Here is a 20,006-nt window from a genome sequence, read left to right as displayed (position 1 = left end):
GGTAATACAGTGAGCAGGTAATGGCCATGGCTGACACTCAACACTCTGTGGCCCAGCTAGTCCTGGTATCATTTAAAGAATTAAATGGAGAGAGGATACGGCCATGTCTTGATTCTATTGTTATAGGAGACAGCGCTATACTTGTTTACCTTAATAAAAAGGCCAATTAGAATTGAATTGCATGGTTGGGGAGGAGGGTATGTGTGAGCCTCATGTTTACAAAACCTTGTAAATAGTCACTCTTCTAGGGCCAGTGACAGGAAACTAGAGAAGTGGGAATTTCTGTCCCCTATGAAACAATGGATCATTTCCTTATTAAGGAGGCTGGTGAGGCTACCTGCAAGGATGCTCCACGATCCACTAGGAAATGGACCGGTTCCGGCAACCCTCCCTCTGCCGTGAGGTTATTATATGTATGTGGTACTTCATGAAGGAAAAGTGTCCTTGGATATAACCCACGTTAAGTTGTGGCAACAAGAACAGTTTCAAGTTCCAGGTATTTAAGTTTCACAGAATTCCCTGTCATGGGATGTGGAAAACCAGTAGCAAAATGGTTCACTGCACAGGGGAAATGAGTGACATTTCATGAAATGAATTAACTGATACCACAATATTAGTTCAAAAAAAGGCAAGGCAAAAATTGAAACTAAAAAGAACTTTCTTAGGGGAGCAAAGGGGGGCAGGAAGGAGGCGGGGAAGAGTGTTTCATGCTTATCAATGTGATGTTATCCTGACAATGTATACCCTTAAGGAGCATGCGACTAAATTTCAAAAGTATTATGTACCGAGATTCAAGTGACACCTTTGGAAGAGAGAAGTGTGACAGACTTAATGATATTCGAGATCTAAATAGATGCTGAACTCAATAGGACAGCAGCTGGGAGGAGGCTAATCATTCCGCTTACAGAGACCAGTCTTTGTTATTTATTTCTTTGACTGTTTTCACATGAGATTGATATAATGTACGAATAACCAAAGGTATTTACAACTACAAAGTCTCTGACATCGTAAGAGGTTAAGAGAAAGTACTGTCACAACTGGATGTTTTTTTTTTTTTTTTTTTTTTGGTTGTGGTTGTTGTTAGGTTTTCTCTTTGAACTTTCGAAATGTGAAATACAGTAAAACCCCCTTATAACACAGCTCAGTTTTTCACAGCTTTGGAAGTGCGGTGGGCCAGATTGGGTTCCAATCTCAACACTAGCTCCGTCCTGAAGGTCAAGGTCAATGGTTGGTGCTTGGCGGCAGGTCTCCGCGGTGGGCCACCTGCCTTGTGACTTTAGCGCTGCTGTTATAAAGGGGTCCCACTGTGTTGGGGGGGGGTGTGTTGGGAAGGAAAGCCGTTTTGGGGTAGAAAATAAACAGTGGTTCAAAATGTGATTGCTAATCAGTACAAAAAGACCTTCAGCGACTGACCTTACTCCCGGAGTCCTTGGCTCCACACTCCCCCTTATCGTACCACCATTTGTTTTTCAGCTTGTCTAAGATGCCTTGTTCACTGAGTTTCAATACTGCAAGGTTTACAGGCGTTCTTCACGTGGGAAATAACATAAATAACATTATATTATGTTATTTTATGTTATTCAAGCTTCAAACTACTTTAAAACTATAGAAAGCGATAAAGCAGGGGGCCCTGGCCACAGAGTAATTTTAGAACACTGCAGGCAACCTGAGCATTACCTTATAAAAAGTTAACACTACAGCAACGCTATATTTACCAGGGCCTGCCCATATCGCTTTGAGTAATCGGCACACACTGTTAAATAATGAGGATAGAAAAACAGGCACTCCTTGGATAGGCTGTGTGTGGTGAGGAGGGGGTCTCCCCTCAAGTGACAATCGTCGGCGGCAGCTCGAGGTAGCTTTATGACGGACATGTGTTAGGTTTGATCTAACCGGGTGTCTTGTTGTACTTCCAGACAGAAAGCAAGCTCTATGGAGGAGCAGGGGAGGGGACGGGGCCAGAAGAGAAAGTCGACTCTACGGGCATGACATGCCTTCTGATTAGTTGTCCTTTATTACACAAACCTTTAGCCCAGATGAAGATGATCTCAGAAAGAACTCTACTACAAACATGTCTTCACTCCGCAAGCTCTGAATTCTTTACACACGTACTGGTTTTAGAATTGATAGAACGTGGACCTCTGAGTTTTGGATGAGAGGACTTTCCACAAGAAGAAAACTGGCCTGTGGCTTGTTCCTCTTGCTAACTGGCTGTCTCTCTGATATGGCCCTATGTCTTTGGTCAACTCAGATGACCAGAGGGTGAACCAGATTGTTTAAAAATGGATTATTAATATGGCACCATCTAAAATGGCACACTGATTCTGCCACTGTGCATAGTACTGTAGAGGAACAGTTTACTGTTCCAGGAAGATAAGACTTCCTCAACTGAGAGTATCCTACAGCCCCAGGAGGCCAGGCCAGTGCTCCCTAGCCCTCCACCTTTTAAAGCATCAGGCCTGCAGTCCAAGCCCCTGGGCAAACGCAGGAAACCCTACTGGTCTGAGGTTAATATTTCCTCCCTTAGAAATTTCTTCAGCTGTAGAATGGGAATAATGGCCTTTACCCTGTCTTCTTGTTAGAGCTAATGGATTTTAAATAAAATATCTTCCATAACTTCGGATAAAAATGTATTATATTTAGAGGGTGGCATAATTCTATTATAAGATAACAAACTACTGTGTGTTCATATTCACACGAACGATGTTGCGAATACTAGTGCATGTTATTCTGAACGCCACCAATTCACAAGGAGGAAAGCAGACACGTTTCTGTTACTATGAACATGCCATAGAATTTCTTAGCTTATTCGGGGTAAGTTGGACCCACCAACATATTCAGTCATTGGGAAGACTTCCTCTAGTCACAGAGATGTGCCCTCTATCAGACCAAGTTCCCAAAGCCTTGTTCCTTTCTCTCCCCCTTTGCTGTTGAGAGCAGAGGGACCATCTCATCCTGAGATATACTGAGAAATGTATAATCATTTAAAAACAATATGCAATTTTAGGGTGCTTGAGATTTGAAAAACTATAAACCTGGAGTGTCAGGGAGGTGACATTTTCTCAGTTGGTTCTGGGCATGGCAGCCAGAATATCTGCATTTTGTATCTCACCAGGAAATTGAGATCTTTTTATGTTTTTTTTTCTTTCTTCTTTTTCTTTTTATGTTTTAAACAAGTTCTTTCAATGCTCAGAACCTTAGCCTTCTCAAATGCCAACCAATTTGGCTTGGGATACAAAGCAACAAAAGATACTTAAAACTTTGAGCCTCTTTAAGATATCATTGGCAGTGAAAGTTAAGTCTTAGGTTTTTAGTTTCATTCATTTATTTATTTTTAAAGATTTTATTTTTAAGTAATCTCTACACCCAACGTGGGGCTTGAATTTACAACTTTGAGATCAAGAGTCACACACTCTATCCACCTAGCCAGCCAGATGCCCCAAGTCTAAGACTTTTAAAGGACAGACAGGCCATCTATGACCCTGAGATCAGTGTTTGAACTTCCTTCTCCCTTACTTCTCACTGTTTGGCCCCCTTCTGTCTCTCCTTTTCACTTATTAGTTTTTGTTTTATCACCACCTCTCCCTCAGTGCTATGCCTTAAGCCAGACACTGGTGCCCAGGCTTCAAAGGCAGGGGAGATGCTTCCCAATGGCACCTGGGTGCCCAATTCCATCAGGATCCCAGGAAAAAGCACAAAGAATTTTCTTTCTCCTTTCTATGCTTTCCTTTTTCTTATTTTAAAGGGTGCAGTGTCCTCACGTGGCTCTCTAAGCCTTTACCGGTCCCCATCCTCATTCAAGGTCCTATATTCTTCATATGACTATTCAATTTCCTTAGTACAGTGGCTCTTACTAGATCTCAGGAATAGAGCAGTCTGATCAAAGGCACTCACACTATGGTCCAAATAGAGATCTCTTCCTAGAGAACCTGGGTTTTAAAGAAGCTTGTCAACCATTAAGTGAGCTATGTTGTTCATAGTGTTACATGTGGGTTTATTTATTTATTTTTTTCATTATGGAAATAAGTTTTATTGAGGTGGATGGGATAGTACAAAACCAAAACATTGTTTTAGCTTCATCTATACACAGGGCAACCTCTGATCTACATGTGGGTTTAGAGCAATAGTTCTTAAAGTGTGGTCCAAGAACCCCGGAGGACCCCTGAAACCTTTTCATCAGAAGATCTGCATAGTCAACACTATTTTTAATAATACTAAGACCTTCCTTGTCCTTCTCACTCTTATTGCCTCATGAAGTACAGTGGAGTTACCTGGAGGCTTCGTGACATGTGATCTTGCCACAAATTGAATGAAAAAGCAGAAATGAAAATCCTTTTCTCTTATATGGAGCCAGATATTAAAGAGATTTGCAAAATCATAGGACCATATACTCCTTACTAATTTTGTTTTGGAAAAATTTAGTTAGTTTTCATAAAAAGTATGTTATTTATGTTAACATATATTGGGTTTATTATTATTATTATTATTATTTTGGGTTTATTATTTTTAAGATAAATTAAGGAATACATCCTTTTAGAATTCCATTTTAATTTCTGATACAGTAAATATTAGTAGATATGCCACACATAAACAAAATCTTTTGGGAGTTCCCTTTAATTTTTAAGTGTGTAAAAGGGTCCTGGGATAAAGAGAAGTTTGAGAAGCACTGGCTTTGGAGAAGGAATGCTTTTTCTGTGCTGCGGCCTATTCTAGGTTGCTACCATCCACCCTTGCTAAAACCTCAGTAGTTTAGGCTCAGTAGGTCGGCAGTTTGGAATCCTACTTCTGACAAATGGCCTGTCACTGCCGGAGGACATCCAGTGGCCTCTGCAGAATGGCTGCTAACTGCTCTCCGCTTCTATGGCCTCCGCGGTTACTGTGGAGGTTACCTTACTGTCATGGTTCTCAATCAGGGGTCCTTTTGTCCTCCAGGGGCTATTTGGCAATGTCTAGAGTCACTTCTCATGGTCACAACTGGGCGGGGGGTGGGAGGGACACTACCTTGAAGAAGTTTAGTCTTTGATTGGAAAAAAATCACAGGGCTTATGAAATCTGGCAGGGAACCAATGTGCGTTTGGGAACTTCTAAATAAAAATAAAGGAGAAAAACAAACATTTCAAGCAGCAGCACAGCCAAGGAGCATAAAAGCTGTAATCAGGAATCACAGATAATGCCACTTAACAAGGTTTAGGATAGCTGCCAAGAAAAGAAAATACAAGGCCCAAATCTCCTAGAACTGTTTGTTGCTGTGGAGTGGAAGAAATTCCTGAGATGGCAGAGAAATGCTGCCAGGATTTTCTTTTTTACTGCACCTTCCTGGATGTATTGCCCAGCTCATTCCAATTCAACCAAATGTATTGACACTCCCCTGATGCACCCGCACACCCACACACATGCACACACAATCTGGGATTTTAAAGGAAGAGGAATCACGTGGGCATTCTGTCATTTTAAATGTCACTGTCTCCGTGAAGCAGTTTTTGCTCCCTGCCTCAGTATTTTCTCCCTCCTTCCTATTTACACATGTGTCTCTTACTCCCACTAGACTGTGTGTTTTCAAGTGCAGGGACCGTGGCTTACGTATTTGTATCCCTGCTTAGACCCATTCTCTCAACAAGTGCTTGCTGCATAGCTAACTCTCTTTTAGCATTGCTTTTCAGCCTAATATTTCCCCAAGTTATCACACTTCTTACTATTGTTTGAATTTAATGATCACCCTAAGAAGGTAGATTTATGGCCTCTACATTGTAAGTCAAGAAATTGAGGCACAGATAGGTTAAGCAATCTGCTCAAGCCTGCACAGCAAGTTATGGGGCAGGCCAGAGGGCAAATGAATATATATTTAACTCTGTACTGTGCATTCTCTAGTGGAACACACGAAAGGGTGCAGTCCTCTTTATTTCTATTCTTCGTGCTTGGATGTTCATAATGAAGTTTGTCTTTAGGGACTACCACACTCCAAGTAACTATCAACCTAGCAAGGGCATATCTTGCAGCTGGGGCCTTTCACTGTGTGGCAGCAATATGTCTCCAGGGGAGGCTTCAGAGCAATTACTGCAGGCCCTTAACTGGTACCTAAGAGAATTATAAGTCAGAAATATTTATTGTACTCACCTCAATAGAGAACAAAAAGAATTAAACAAAGTAGGTCAGATTCCTATCATGGAAATTAGGCATTCTCACCTCTGACAGGCTTGCTATGAACCTTTTGCTGGGTACAGCCCTCCCAAGAAAAAGGCAAGGGTCCAGAGGCTTAGGGAGAGAACAGGAGAGTTTCGTGATGTAATTTCAGGAGGTCTGGGGATGTCCCCCTGTCCAAAAATATTTTCCTCACGGGTACCTGAAATTCCGTCCTGAGAATTGCACACCTGAGAATTGCCCACCTTTAAGTTTGAGCAATATTCCTTGTTAAAATACAAAGCTCCTTTGGGAAATGGGAAATGGACCAGAGCAACTATTTACAGACTCCAGTTGGAGTCTTTGTTATATTTTGTTTAAAAAGTGTTCAAGGAAGAAGAGTGTAAAACTCCCCTAAGAGTATTCATAGAAATGTGTATGGATTGTTGATCAGATGAAGAGGGTAGGAGCAAAGGTGAATCACGTCATTTAAAAGTATGTGAAGGCAGTGCGGACTGGTGGCAGGATAATGAATACTGAGCGTGGGGAACAGTCTTGGAGTGGCATCTATTTTTCTTTTTAAATAGAGGTAGTAATGTAATGCATAATGCTTTGAAAATGAGTTCTACTTTTGAATAAAAGAAACCATATCTAGCTGATACAAGTTTTTGCTTATCTCTGCCATCCACACCTGGCAGTACCTCAGCTACAAAGGACTGTGCTCACTAATCCAAGGCATCCAGCTCTCGGTGGCGGTTGTCCAGATTCCCAGCTCATTCCTGGGATGTGCCAGCCAGTTCAGTGTTATCTTAGTGATGGCCAGTGCTACATATGGAGACAGTTTTAGGATAAGAAGGCTATTTTCTTTACTGTGAAAGTAGAAACTGTTTATTAAAAAAACCCCAAAGTAACCAAAACTTTTGATATCTTTCAAAGGAAGTGTCCAATTTATTTTTCAATTTTGAGTTCAGGAAATACCCCCAAAATAGGTAGTTTGGAGCCACAAAGAGGAAAAATGTGGGGAGAGAGATGTGAGGGTGCTGAGTTCCCCAGAGTGGGAAAGAAGAAAAAAAATGGCCTGGTGAATTAATGACCAAGTTGATTCCTCCAAATAGTGATCCTGGAAGGGTTGATATAAAAATCTGTACTGTGGCTATGTCTCTGAGCCTGAAAAATACAGGAACCCCGGGGCAGTACTATTTATCTGCCCAAAAGACTGTGGGATAGATTCTGCTCTGAATGGCTTCACTTCTCCTTTCTGAGGGGGGACACCTAAAGAGTAAATGTCTGTTTAATTAATGATGCCAGAAGATCTTCAATGTTGCCCTGAGGAGGGATAGATATATGTGTAAATACATCGGTTACAGAGAAAGACAAATACATCGGTTTACAGAGAAGTAAAAGAAATATACGAGGAAGGGTAGTGTATTTGCATAGGTGATGAACTCAGCCTAACATCTGGATCTGGGTGATGACAATGGAAGCTTATCACAACCTAAGCTGGAAGCCATCCCCTCACCCCATGCCTCATCTCAACCTCACTCCAACTTACTGACACTTGCTTCTTGGTACCTGGTGATTTTTTTGAATGACTTTTTAGAATTATCTTCAGCCCAGTGGAGGGAGGATAGCCATCCTCTCTTTCACTGGCTTTTCTACTGAAGATATTTCAGGTTTTGGGGACAAGTCACCTTTCTGAATTGCTCACATGCTTCCCTAGCCATTTCTGAAAAACTCCTAACATCACTCAGGAAATCACAGACATATGCAGACATGTGCGACTAGAGACATCTCTGCCCAGGTACGTCTTGATTTATTCACTTGAAGCCAATTGAATTGATGACCCAGCAAGAGAAGATTCTTTGCTAGATAAAAAGATTTACTCTAAGGTCCTTTATATTCTTTCCTGATGGTTTCTTTGGGATATGTGACCTCTCCATACAGTAGCTGTTGGGGATCATGGCAGTTCAAAATATGCCCTAAACTACACTAGAATCTGGAGCCCTTAAAAAAAATCTCTATCCAATTCTTTTCATAGGGATTTCTGGATGCAGGATTCTAGGAGAATGAGGGTTTAAGTTATTTCAATCTTTCTACCCTTGGATCAGCCTGAGCTTTCTCCACAACCTGGGAGCATGTACATATGACTGCAGGTATTACTGCACCCTGGCCCCCAAGCAACCCTCAGTCCCCAGGGGCAGCTACAATGATTTGCAGAGTTATGCAGAGCTTAGCTGCTAGAAGCTCCCTCTGAGTGAGAATTTATATCTATGTAGTTCACAAATGCAGCTCAAACCTATTTAACTCCTTGCTAATGAGATCATAATTTAATGCAAGTGCAAAGAGCAAATTCAATAATGCATGCACATAACATGAGGAGTTGAAAGCCGTGAGTCATTTTACTAAGGGCCTAACAATGCTAGTGACTGAAACCTATTGATGAGCATCTATGCTAGAGAAGCAGCTCCAGAAGTCACTTGTGGATATGTGAGTAAAGCTAGTGCTCTTCCAGATGATCATCTCTCAAATTCAAAGTGGTAGACCCCTTGATTCCACAAGTTGTGAATTTCACTGATGGATTTCTGCCAAACCGGGCCTTTGTCCAACCTCTCCCTTTAGAACAGGAATTCAAAACCATTATTGGTTGTGTACTATCTCACACTACCCAATTTGTCTGGAAGGACTTCTTACTCAATTTGTCCCTGATAGAGAGAAGGGCCTCAGGGAAGATGCTAAGCATCTGGAGAAGCCAATTTTGGCTAAAACGTGGCCACAGATACTTCCCCAAGTCATAATTGATATGATGCACTTGAAAACTCTGTTTTAAGATCCATTAAAAACTCAAACTATTAAATTTGGTTGGGCTTTTTTTTTTAACGTATAAATATGTTTTCTTTAGTTCATCCCAATGGCACCAAGAAAGAAAAGCGTAGATGGAGAAGACAGACAGAAACTGGTCTCACATTACATCAGAAACTCACATGACATGTGTTTCTGAAGACATCGAGTTCATGCCCCTGACTCTAGGCAAAATGTTGATTGAGAGTTAAACCTGATGGGTGCCAACATCCTTTCTCCTGAATAGCCCTCTCTTGAGCATGACCCATAGAAAAATAATCAGTCTTAGCTTACACTCCATTAGATTGCAGCAAATGGGGTCTATGTATCAGATCTGAAAGCAGCTGACTACTGGTTGCCATGCCAGGGCACATACCACTCTCTCCTAGCATGCATTCTAGCATCCACTTATCTGCCCTTTCCAGCGGTGATGCTAGATAGGACACACCAGCAGAGTCGGTCTCTCCCTCTCATTCTCTCTCTCTCTCTCTCTCTCAAATGTAAAGTATGCTATTGCCTTAGTTTTGTATTTTGAGAAGTATTTGCTTCAAGGCCAGATGAAATTAGGCTTTAAGGTGAATTTAGTGCTTGGAGCACACTTTTGCCACCTGTGACCAATGGGGATTTGCCTCACGTGCCAAGGGCCAAATGCTGTACCGCTCTCTAGAAAGTCAAAAGAGAATGGATTTTAATTGTTCTCCAAATATTTGCCCCCACCCTACTCCACCAACTTCAACTCCCACCCTCATTACATATTTTCCAATCATTTCAAATCTTTCATGTCTCTTTTCCATGGCTGTCGTGCCTTTCAGAGAGTGTGGTTCTATAACCTTCTCTCCAAATGAACAGAAACCAAATGATTTGGTCTTAGTGGGGCAGAAAGGGTATAGACACACACCATTTCACTCTGCCTCTGTAGCGATGTCTCTCCTCTTGGCAATTATTGTGTAACAGCATTCTTACCTTCAGCCTTTCCACTCCTGCTGCTCTTTCTGCTCTGGTGTTGAATATTTAGTCATTATTTGTCAATTAGAAACACATTCAAGTTATCAGGATAACACCAAAGGTAAATAATCATGTCTTAATCATAGAAATCATGGTTAAGGCCACAGTCAATTTAAAAAAATCACTAGAATGGATTAATTAAAACAACTTTTTTCTGGATTACAATTGTTTTCCGGTGGTAGAATTTATTCTTTAACACCATCTGGCAAAATCAACGGTTTTGGCAGTCACTGGACTGGTTCAGTTCTTAAGGCAAAAAGGTCCCTTGCTTGCAGCAGCCACTTGAGAGAAAGTGAGGGTTTGCTCTTGGGAAGAAGACCTGAGTAAAGTTCAAGGAGCAAATTTAGTCACTACCAGGAAAGAAAACTGTCAGGTTCTTCATACTTCCGGGAGGCAGCACCAGCACAGAGACATGCAAACCAACGAAGAGCATAATATACTCACCCTACTCCTTGATCCCAAACCAGTCTCGGTGATTCACGGGAACTTCTTCTAAGACCCAGGAAGTGCCATCGATCTGTAATGATTCTTGCCTACACACATAACAGTGTCAATAAAGAGTCATTGGGATCCATCTTAACCCTGGGCATCCAAAATGTCTACCTTAGGGATGGCTCCTGCCAATAAAAGGTCCATCTTGTTGCTGGTAAAAGGCAGATGCAGATTTCACATCCGTTACCCAAGGCCCAAGAATGTCAAAGAATTCTGGGTGTGGAAGAGAAGTGGTTAAGAGACGGTGGCATAGGAGAGGAGGTTTGTAGACATACACGGAAGAAGAAATACACATAAAACCGAGGATCTCGTTTATACATATGGGGAACATAGTATTACCTCATTCATCTAAGGACCACCACATAGGAAGCAGAGGGCATTTGGAAGTAGGCTGTTCTAAAGTATAACTTTTCACTGTCTTTGAATATAAGACTTGGTAAGCAAATGCATGAGATAAAAAAATGATTGCTAGTGATAGGAAGGAAGGAGTGTTTGAATTTCTTAAGAGAACAAACTCTTTTTAGGTCCTTTGAAAGCACCCACATAAAAAGAAACAACTAATTTTAATTGCAAGCCACTTTTTGAATTTGTGAAAACAAGTTCCCTAAATGCTCTCCTAGCGTCACATTGGTTATTCTAGTTGCTATATATTTTTAAAGATGACAAAGCTGCATTTCTCTATCAAGATTCTATAAATCATAATGATTATACAAGTGTTTATTTACTTTATTAAAGTTTAACTGCATGTCCCATTGTCATCCCTCGCTTCCTGATGTGCTTTGCAAGTTAAGGTATCTGTCATACAACTCTCATTCTAGTCAAGGGGTTCAGAATGGTTCCGTTTAAACATTCTGTTCCAATGTTCTCCTAAAGCACACAAAGAGGGCTGATTTTCAGCTTGGAAAATACAGACATTGGAAGCCTACATCCCTGGATAGAACTAAAGCCAAGACAATTTTAGGGCGAGGTGGGGTAGGGTTTATAAAGCCTTGTCCCCCAAGTCGCAGAGAGCTTGTTTCATAGACCAGACCCCTTCTAGGAAGGTAAGGCTACACAGGAAAGCTAAACAGGTGCCCTTTCCCCAAGATTAACAGAGTGAAGCAGGGCAAGTGGGGGTGGATCAGAAGAATTCGAAAGTTTGAGGTGACAGGCAGCTGTGGAGGGAGGCTGATGTGCTTATGTGGTAATTCAGCAGCTGAATCCCCATTCTGCTGTGATTTACAGTGACAGACTTTCACTGGCTGTGTCACAAACCCCTGGTGATAGGGGTTTATCGCTGGAACAACCTACTGACTCTTAATTACCGCATTTAGGCACACATTGTAATAACACACTAACACAAAAGGGTGATTTGCAGGTTAAAAATTCCCAAACCACAGCTCTAATTTTCATGATCCTTGCCTGTACATTTATAGTCCATCAAGGAAGGATCAGGTCTGATTTGTTTGGGTCCTATTAGTTGAGGTTCAGGAAATTGCTAAAAGCAAGCAGTTTTTTAGTTCTAGCCTGTAGGTCTGGTTCAGAGGCCACCTCAGTGACTGACCTTGTCTTAATTCCTTGTATTCAGAAAATGAAATAAAATAAACAAAGTGAAATTAAATATCTATTGTGCTGGTTTAAACATGCACATTTAAAGCAGCCTGAAAAATTGCTGGTTCCTTCTGTAGAAGGGTAACTTTTTGAGAGTAGGCTGAAAATGCAGGATGTCTCATGTCAGGGGGAAAAAGTCAACAGTTTATCATAATTACCCATTTATCATTATTTTAAGGTTGCGGAAGAGAGAGAGATAAGTATTGTAGATTTTTCTTTCTCTCCTGGTTTCAGAGATAATAGGTGTGGGAGTGTTTTTGAAAAAATAAAAGCACTCATAAATGTCAGGCTTTGTGATTATTGTCATTTTTAGTAATCAGTACTGAGGGCTGAAATGGCTTAAATATGCCATTTGCCTTGTAACCGAGGTAGTTGAGAATGAACCTGATTTTCATGGAAATATATCACGTGCAATCAGATTCACATTGCCTGTTGGATGGGTATATGTGATCAATCGCTGTCTGCAATATTATCACAAGAGGTGACCCTGAAACTCAGCAGAGATTTGTGACAACATTAGCTGTGTGACCTTCTCAAAGTCACCACCATCTCTGGGTCTCACTCTCTGTGAAATGATGGTATATTCAACAGTCAATTGTCATGTTAACTGGGGATGGGTTACAATAAAGAAGTGTAATTTTCAAGCCATTTTACCAATACAGTCAAACCTCCCTGATTTGGACTAACATAGGGACTGTCTGAATGAGAAAGACCCGAATTACAAAACAGGTTTAAAGAATGACAGTTTTATTACTTTAAGTCTGTTTTGTAATTCAAACTCACTATAATACATTGCCATAGTGGAGGTCCTTGCGAGAGCTACTTTAGCGGATAGCTTTGTAATGAATATGAATGTATCTCACAAATGCTTGCAACATTTGAGAAAAATTTGTTCTCTTAAGGAAAAAATTCAACTGACAATCTAAACTCTTCATTTGCTTAACAAACCTCTCTTGGCCCCTTTCCTGATACTATTTGGGTAGTTCATCGACTGGTCCCTGTGTGGTTTGTCACAAATTAGAAATATGAGGGCTCCAGGTTAATGGGGTTTTGCTGCCTTTTCTACCTTCTTCTCCATTGATTTTTGGCGTCACCACCAAATAGTGGTAAAATGGATTCAAGTTCATCTCTTGCCCCTTCTCTTGCTCACTCTCAGAAAACAGCAGGTAGTAAGAAGGGAGAGGATAAAGGCAAGCTCCTTGGTAATCCGGAAACAGAAAAAGCAATCGTTGGAGATGCAGCACTCATCATACTATTATCCATAGCTGAGAAAAGGGGTTGACTTATTTCAAAAGGCTGGCTGGAGGAATGACCAAAACAAGTGATTTGAGAGATGCCTGGCCGGTAGCACTAATGTCAGAGAACTTGGACACATTTAGACTCTATCTGAATATCGAAAATCAGATAATCTGGAAATCGTGGGCTGGCAATAAGGTTACTTGATAACTTTGCAGCAGTATCAGCTGAGGAAAAAAGAAAGGCTTGATTGCTGGTTGTAATTAGCAAAGAGCTGGTCTAAAGTTTTAGGGGTCTTCATGATACCAAAACATCTGGGTCAAAAGTAAAAATTCAGCCAAATACATGCAGATTTTTTTTTTTTTTGGTTTATGTGACATCAAACATCTGGTTATTTGAAAACTTCTGGACACTTGGCATCATGTGGATGTTTTAGAGTCATCTTGACACAGTCCATGGCTCCTTTGTAACCATGATGAGTGTGAATGATGAATTCATGAGAGCAATGTATCCAATCCAGCTCAATTTTCATTCTGCAACTCACTTGAAAGAGAAAATTAGGTTCTCCGTGGCCTGCTAAGAACATGAGAAAAAGACCAGGAAGAAGGTTCTAAATACTCTAGGCATCAGGTTAGCCACTGCAAAACTCAACTGAGCCGAAAGCTTGGCTGGCTAAACTGTCAATGTCATCAGTTCACACTGGTGGGAAAGGAAGTTACTGCTTTCTGACACACATAGTAAAACCTTGATTAATTGGAATCCATAAGGGATGAATGGAATTTTCAATAAGAATACTCATTTTGTTTCATTCTTGGCTAATAATATGTTTTGTTTTGTTTTTCCTCAAAATGCTTGTATCCACTTTCTCGCCTCCGGGAAGCAGCCTCTAATGTTTGAGGGTCAATCCAGATGGAGAGAAGATATAGGAGACAAAGCTGAATGTGACCTAACCACAGGTCATCTCTTGGCAAGTGATTTAAGAAAAATCAATTCCTTGCAGATTTCTTCTCTTTTGGTACTATTGCTGCTTTCTCATCAATGTGGAGTACTGAGGAGGGGCATGAATTCGGTTAGTTGGGGTACTGGTTAGGTGAGTTCTGGTTAATCAAGGTTTTACAATAAAAGACCTCGCCATTGCCTGGATAGATTATGTGTTGAAGAGAGTTGTATTTGAATTTATCTCTTGGAAAGTGCTCTGTATCAGTGTTTCCAAACTCCTATTATACTGCAGACTGGCCAACTAACTTTTCCATCAGGATCCTGAGGAATGGAGAGAGAAAGAGAAGAGCAGAGGTGTAACCATTGTCTCTGAAGGAGAAAAGGTTTGGCTTGCCTGTCTGTTGGCCTGTGTATGGGAAACACTGTTCTTCACCTTAAGATGCCCATGGTATCTTGGTTGTACAAGAGTTGATCTTACATGCTTCAATATAATTCGCATGCCCTTTGGGTCATGGAGGATTCTGTTTTCAGGTCCTCTCCTGTACTTACCCAGTGTGTCCTTCCATTACTTGGTATCATGGCTTCTGAGCTTGCCCCTATTTCTTGTTGCTTGGATGAAGGCTATTCGTTCTTTCTAGCCCCGAAGAGCATTAAGGAGCCAAAGGAGTGTCAAGTGAGATGGATTTTCTCATGAAGGCAGCCTGGATAACAATTAGACCTACCTGAACCAAGAACATGGCTAAGAAGAAGCCAAATCAGGAATTTATACACATGGAGTATCACAGTTAGGCGACGCACTTGTTTAAATATACAAAATGTCTTTGCCAAGTCTGTATATGGGGTGGCCTATTGAAGAAAGACCCCATTTAACTTGAAACCGAGCTTGTTCTTTGGCTTTCAAGTTAAGCGGGGCCAGCTTGAATAGGCCATCACATATCAAGAACAACATCTCATCACTCATACACATAATTGAAGAAGCCAACTCTAATCAACCAACCAATCTTTGTGAGCAACCATCATGCCTTAGTGGGGGGGAACAAAAGGCTGTAACCTGACTTTTCAGTAGATTGATTTGATTTCTCACACCACTCATGTGAGGCAGATGGGGACAGTCTTAAGGAAAGCCTTGGGCTCTTGAAAGCCTAGGCCATTGACACCCACACCATGGCCTTCATAAGGCAACCAGTCTGGTGTGTGAGGGGAAGGAAGGGGTGTGGAGGGGTAGCCTCTGTCTGGGAGTTTAAGAAGGGACCCAAGTTAGATCAAAAATGAGGGCAGTGCCCTGGAGTCTTTCTGGTTCCCAAAGCTGCCAGGCAGGGGAATAACCTGGTCATTCCACCTTATGTGTGAGTCTTGTGCTCTCTCCTCAATAATAAGATAACAGTCTTGCCGATTACTCGTCACTAAGGGTACCCGGTTGTGGTGACATTGAGGCTGACCTTGGAGTCACCGCCCCCGCTGCCGCACTCTCCTTTGTCGTACCACCATTTGTTTTTCAATTTGTCCAAGAGGCCTTGCTCATTCAGTTTTAATACTGCCAGGTTAACAGCATTTCTTGAAACGATAAAACATAACTTGTAAGAAAATGCACAAATGCTTAGGAAATCGTTAACGTATAAAAAGGAGCACAAGAGGACAAATTGGCTAAATTTCACAGAACGTGGAGCTATAAAAATGTCTGTACAGCAAATACAGGGTTAAATATTGGAAGGTGGCATGGAGGATAACATTTGCTCAAAACTGAAGTGTGCGGGATGGGGAAATTGTCTTTGAGAAAAAAAGTAACAAGAACACCACATCCATGCAATTAACATTCGTCACATATGGCACCATAACTTGGCTTTTACCATTTAAATTGAAAAAGCCGTTGAACTGTAAAATTAAAACAGCAACAAACAGTCAGAGAGGACAACACAGAGAGAGAACATTAAAAAAAATGGATGCATTAAATAGATGAAACCATAATTTACCGTCTTATTTAACTCCATGGAATATTGTAGGTTTTAAACTTTTAAAAGTTACCTCAAAATCCACAAGAAAGAAAATGACAACAAAATGCATCAGGGTAGGTGGAATACTATAACAACACGGATATTGTTATATTATTCCACCCACCTTAATGCTGAGCCTTTAGGGGTTGCCACACCATAGCCTTTGGAATCCAGATTTCCACCAACTTTCATGGTATCACACGGCTTTCTCTGCTCAATGTACTCATTCATGGTTGACTCCAGCAGGAAGGCGAACTTTCCCTTGGACTTGCGCACTCGGGCCACTCCGTCTGCGGTTGTTTTGGTAAACACAGATGGCTCTGCTGATTTCATGTAAGACCACATTTTCTCATAGACAGCGATTTTGGACCTCTGCAACAGAGAGAAGAATTCTTAGAGCTACCAGATATTAAAACTGGAAAAGACCTCGGTGCAGTGGTGTTCAAACATTCCTGATGGCAACCCACGGGAAGAAAAGTGCGCCACGCTGTAACCCAGCAGGTACATTCATACATATGTAAACATGGTTCCAAAATAGGTTCCTTAAAACCATACTCATTTTTGCGATGTGTGGTGCTTCCTAATATTTTCTATTCTATTCTAATTCCCTGAAAAAAACCCAAACAAAACGTGCCAGTTAGGACCCACTAAAGTGATTTCATGGCTCCACTAATGGGTTTGCAGTCGAGTTTGAAAAACACTTTCCTAGTTCAATCTTCCTCCCAACTCAGAAATCTCCCCTCTAATATCCTGCTATGTGATTACCTTTTACTTGCCTGGAAAAAAAAATGCCATTGGAGGGAGACGTACAACCATTTTAGTTAGCCCACTTGGCACGGGGCATCAATTATCTTAAGAAAGTACTTTCTTATTCTGAGCTGAAATTTGTTTCTCTGTCACTCCCAGCCATTAGCACTATTAGCACTATCTGCTAGAGTCATGCAAAGCAATCGTGTCCCTTCTTCTGCATGATGGCCCCCCAAATGTTGCAAGGCCGTTGTTATTCTCCCCTTCATCTCTTCACCTGGTTGAACTCCACTGATGTCTATAACTATTTCCAGAACACTCACAATTTTGGTCTATCTCCCATAGGATACTAGCTAGCAATGCCTCTCTTCAATTAGATTGCCTAGAAATAGACATGGTACCCCAGATATCTGACAAAGAGGATGAAAAGAAATACTGCTTGCTTCTTGTCACTGAAGAATTATTTTCTAGCACGACACTGCCTGAATTTGCATTCATGTATTTAGCCTTTCATCCATCCTTTTAACAAATATTTATTGAACATGTGCTATAGCTAAAGCACTCTCCTAGGGGTGTGAAGGCCTCAGGTAGAGGCCAAACCCAAACTGTTACTTCTTCCTACCAAGCCAAGTTTCCCTCTTCTTTACCGTGTTGGATTTTGAATTTAATGTCATTAAATTTCATCTCAAATCAGGTGGTCCTTGGAACATGTACTAAATTCTTATAGCTCTATGTTAGGCATTCTGGAGAATATAAAGAAGTGTGGTCTGAATGACCCCATGACTGCCAATTGAGTTGGGAGCTAGGTCCTTAGGAATGAAAACCCTGTGGAAAAATTCTAAAGTGCTATTTTACTAGAGGTGAGGTAGCATGGTAGAAACTATAAACATATGCCATGACTTCAAGTGTCCTTTAGAGCTTTTCTGGCCCCTACCTCAGACTTGTTGATTGTTAGTTTAGTTGCTCTTCTCTGGATTTTGACTGGCTACATTCTTGAGGCCTGCTTAAACAATTCCAGAGGGCTGGAGCTCCCAGAGCTATTGCCCTGGAAAGTAAGCACTGTTGTTTATGGCAATCAGATCCCCCACTGAAATTGTTCACCGAGATTGGAAGTATGGTTTCCACATTTGGTTTGCAAACAGAATGGGAAAAAAAGCCATTATGACTGAAGCCAAATGAGCAAAAAGAAGAACAGTAGGAAAGGAGTTTAGAAGGATAATCAGAGGTCAGATCTTATAAGAATCTATGGGTCATGGTAAAAAGTTTGGATTTATTTTGATGGGAAATTATTGGATAATTTTGAGGATGGGTGTGATAAGGTCTGATTTAAAGTTTTAAGTCATTACTCCAGTTGCTATATGAATACACTCTAAGGAGGGCCAGAGTGGAAGCAAGGGGACTGGTTAGGAGGCTACTCTAGTAGTCCAGGGGAGAGATGGTGGTAGCTTCAACTAGGTTGGGAGCAATGGAAGTAGAAAGAAGAGGTTGAGTTCAAGACGTGTTTTGGGGAGACAGCGAACAAGCCTCGCTGATGGACATCTCCACCAGATGGTCCTATAGACACTTTGAGATTAAAGTATCTCATTACCATTGCTCTGGAGCAGGCTCCCATCATTTTTTTTTATCTGAACTACATTGCCTCCTAATTGCTTTCCCAGCTTCATATCTCCAATTTATCTTCCAGTGATCCTTCCAAAATGTAAACCTGATAATTCTTTAAAATCTTCTGACAGTTCCCTAAGACCCAGGACAAAATTCAGACTCTTATGTATGATATTCAAGAGTCTTTATGATCTTGACTACAGTCTCCTATGATCTAGTCACATTGGACTATTGACTATTCAACAAAATATGCCACACACCTTCATGTCTTATGCCTTTGATTATGGTTTTGCTTCTGCCTGAATTATCCCTATTCATCCTACAAGGTCAAGAGCAAATATCATGTCTTCTGTGAAATCTTTCCTGACTCTCTCCTGCTCACGCAGAAGTGCTTTCTTGGGTGCTCCTAAAGCACTTTTGCTCATACCTTTGCTACAGAGCTTACAGGAATGCATTTTGGTGAGTTGACAATGTGGCTGTCTTATGTTACTGGGTGTTCTTGAGGACAAAGTCCTTGCCTGGTTCATTTTGGTGGCCTCTTGGCAGTCAGCACAATGCACATAGTAGGCATTCAAGATATATTTGCTTAATAACTGAAGCTTAGCCCGATCAGGGTGACATCTAGATTGTTAGTCAAAGGTATCAGAAAGTTGATGAAAAATGGCTACCAGCACTAGTTTTAGAACACTGTAGAATTCTAGAAATGAAGTTACTCTCAAGATCATTGGGTCCAATTCCCAGCTAAGCCGATGAGGATACATGTTTTGTAATCCATTTTGTTTTGTTTTTGTTTTTGTCACATGGCCTACCTTTGTTGTCCACACCAGTAATTTTCTACCTTAATAATCAGGCCTTCTAAGATTGAAATCTCACCCATCGATATTTATGAGCCTTCCATATAACATTATCCTCATCTGACACATAAAACAATTTCTAAACATCACAATGAAATATATTCTCAATGACTGAATTTTATCTCAGTAGGAATTTCCTAGTCAGTGGCTCCAAGAATTTTTAAAAATAGTAAATAATTCAGATGTACTGAAAAATAAAAAAATAATGTAAGAATACCTTGTACTTGCCACAAAACTCAATAAAACTTTATGAAGTTAGTTGAAGTCTGACTATATTCCCCTCCTTAACTGCATATCCTTCCTCCAGACCAAAAGTAACCATTACACTGAATTGGGTCTTTTATTTTTTTAAATATTTTATTTATTTATTCATGAGAGACACACACACACAGAGGCAGAGACATAGGCAGAGGAAGAAGCAGGCTCCCTGTGGGGAGGACTTGATCCCAGGACCCCAGGATCATGACCTGAGCCAAAGGCAGATGCTCAACTACTGAGCCACCCAGGTGGCTGAATTTGGTCTTTATCATTCCCTTGCATCTCTTTATATCTTATGAGAATAAACACATCTCCTTTGTGATGGCTGCAGAGTATT

At 41.0% G+C, this 20,006-nt stretch overlaps 1 protein-coding gene across 8 annotated transcripts in view; it reads right to left on the bottom strand.

Annotated features, from left to right (window-relative positions):
- Positions 1–20,006, bottom strand: part of GRIA3 (glutamate ionotropic receptor AMPA type subunit 3) — a 282,153-nt gene that overhangs the window by 8,188 nt on the left and 253,959 nt on the right. For 6 of the 8 annotated variants that reach the window (XM_025431120.3, XM_025431121.3, XM_025431118.3 and 3 more), the window contains 2 exons: positions 16,333–16,580; positions 1,414–1,528 (listed from right to left, as the gene is read on the bottom strand). In XM_025431120.3, coding sequence (XP_025286905.1) covers positions 1,414–1,528; positions 16,333–16,580 — 363 coding nt within the window. Of the gene's footprint in view, positions 1–1,413; positions 1,529–15,656; positions 15,772–16,332; positions 16,581–20,006 lie in introns of all 8 variants that reach the window. The other 2 variants (XR_007409376.1, XM_025431122.3) reach the window with 2 other exon arrangements.

Source organism: Canis lupus, chromosome X (genome assembly GCF_003254725.2).
Source record: "Canis lupus dingo isolate Sandy chromosome X, ASM325472v2, whole genome shotgun sequence".
Taxonomy (NCBI): Eukaryota; Metazoa; Chordata; class Mammalia; order Carnivora; family Canidae; genus Canis; species Canis lupus.
This window is presented reverse-complemented; position numbering and strand designations above follow the sequence as displayed.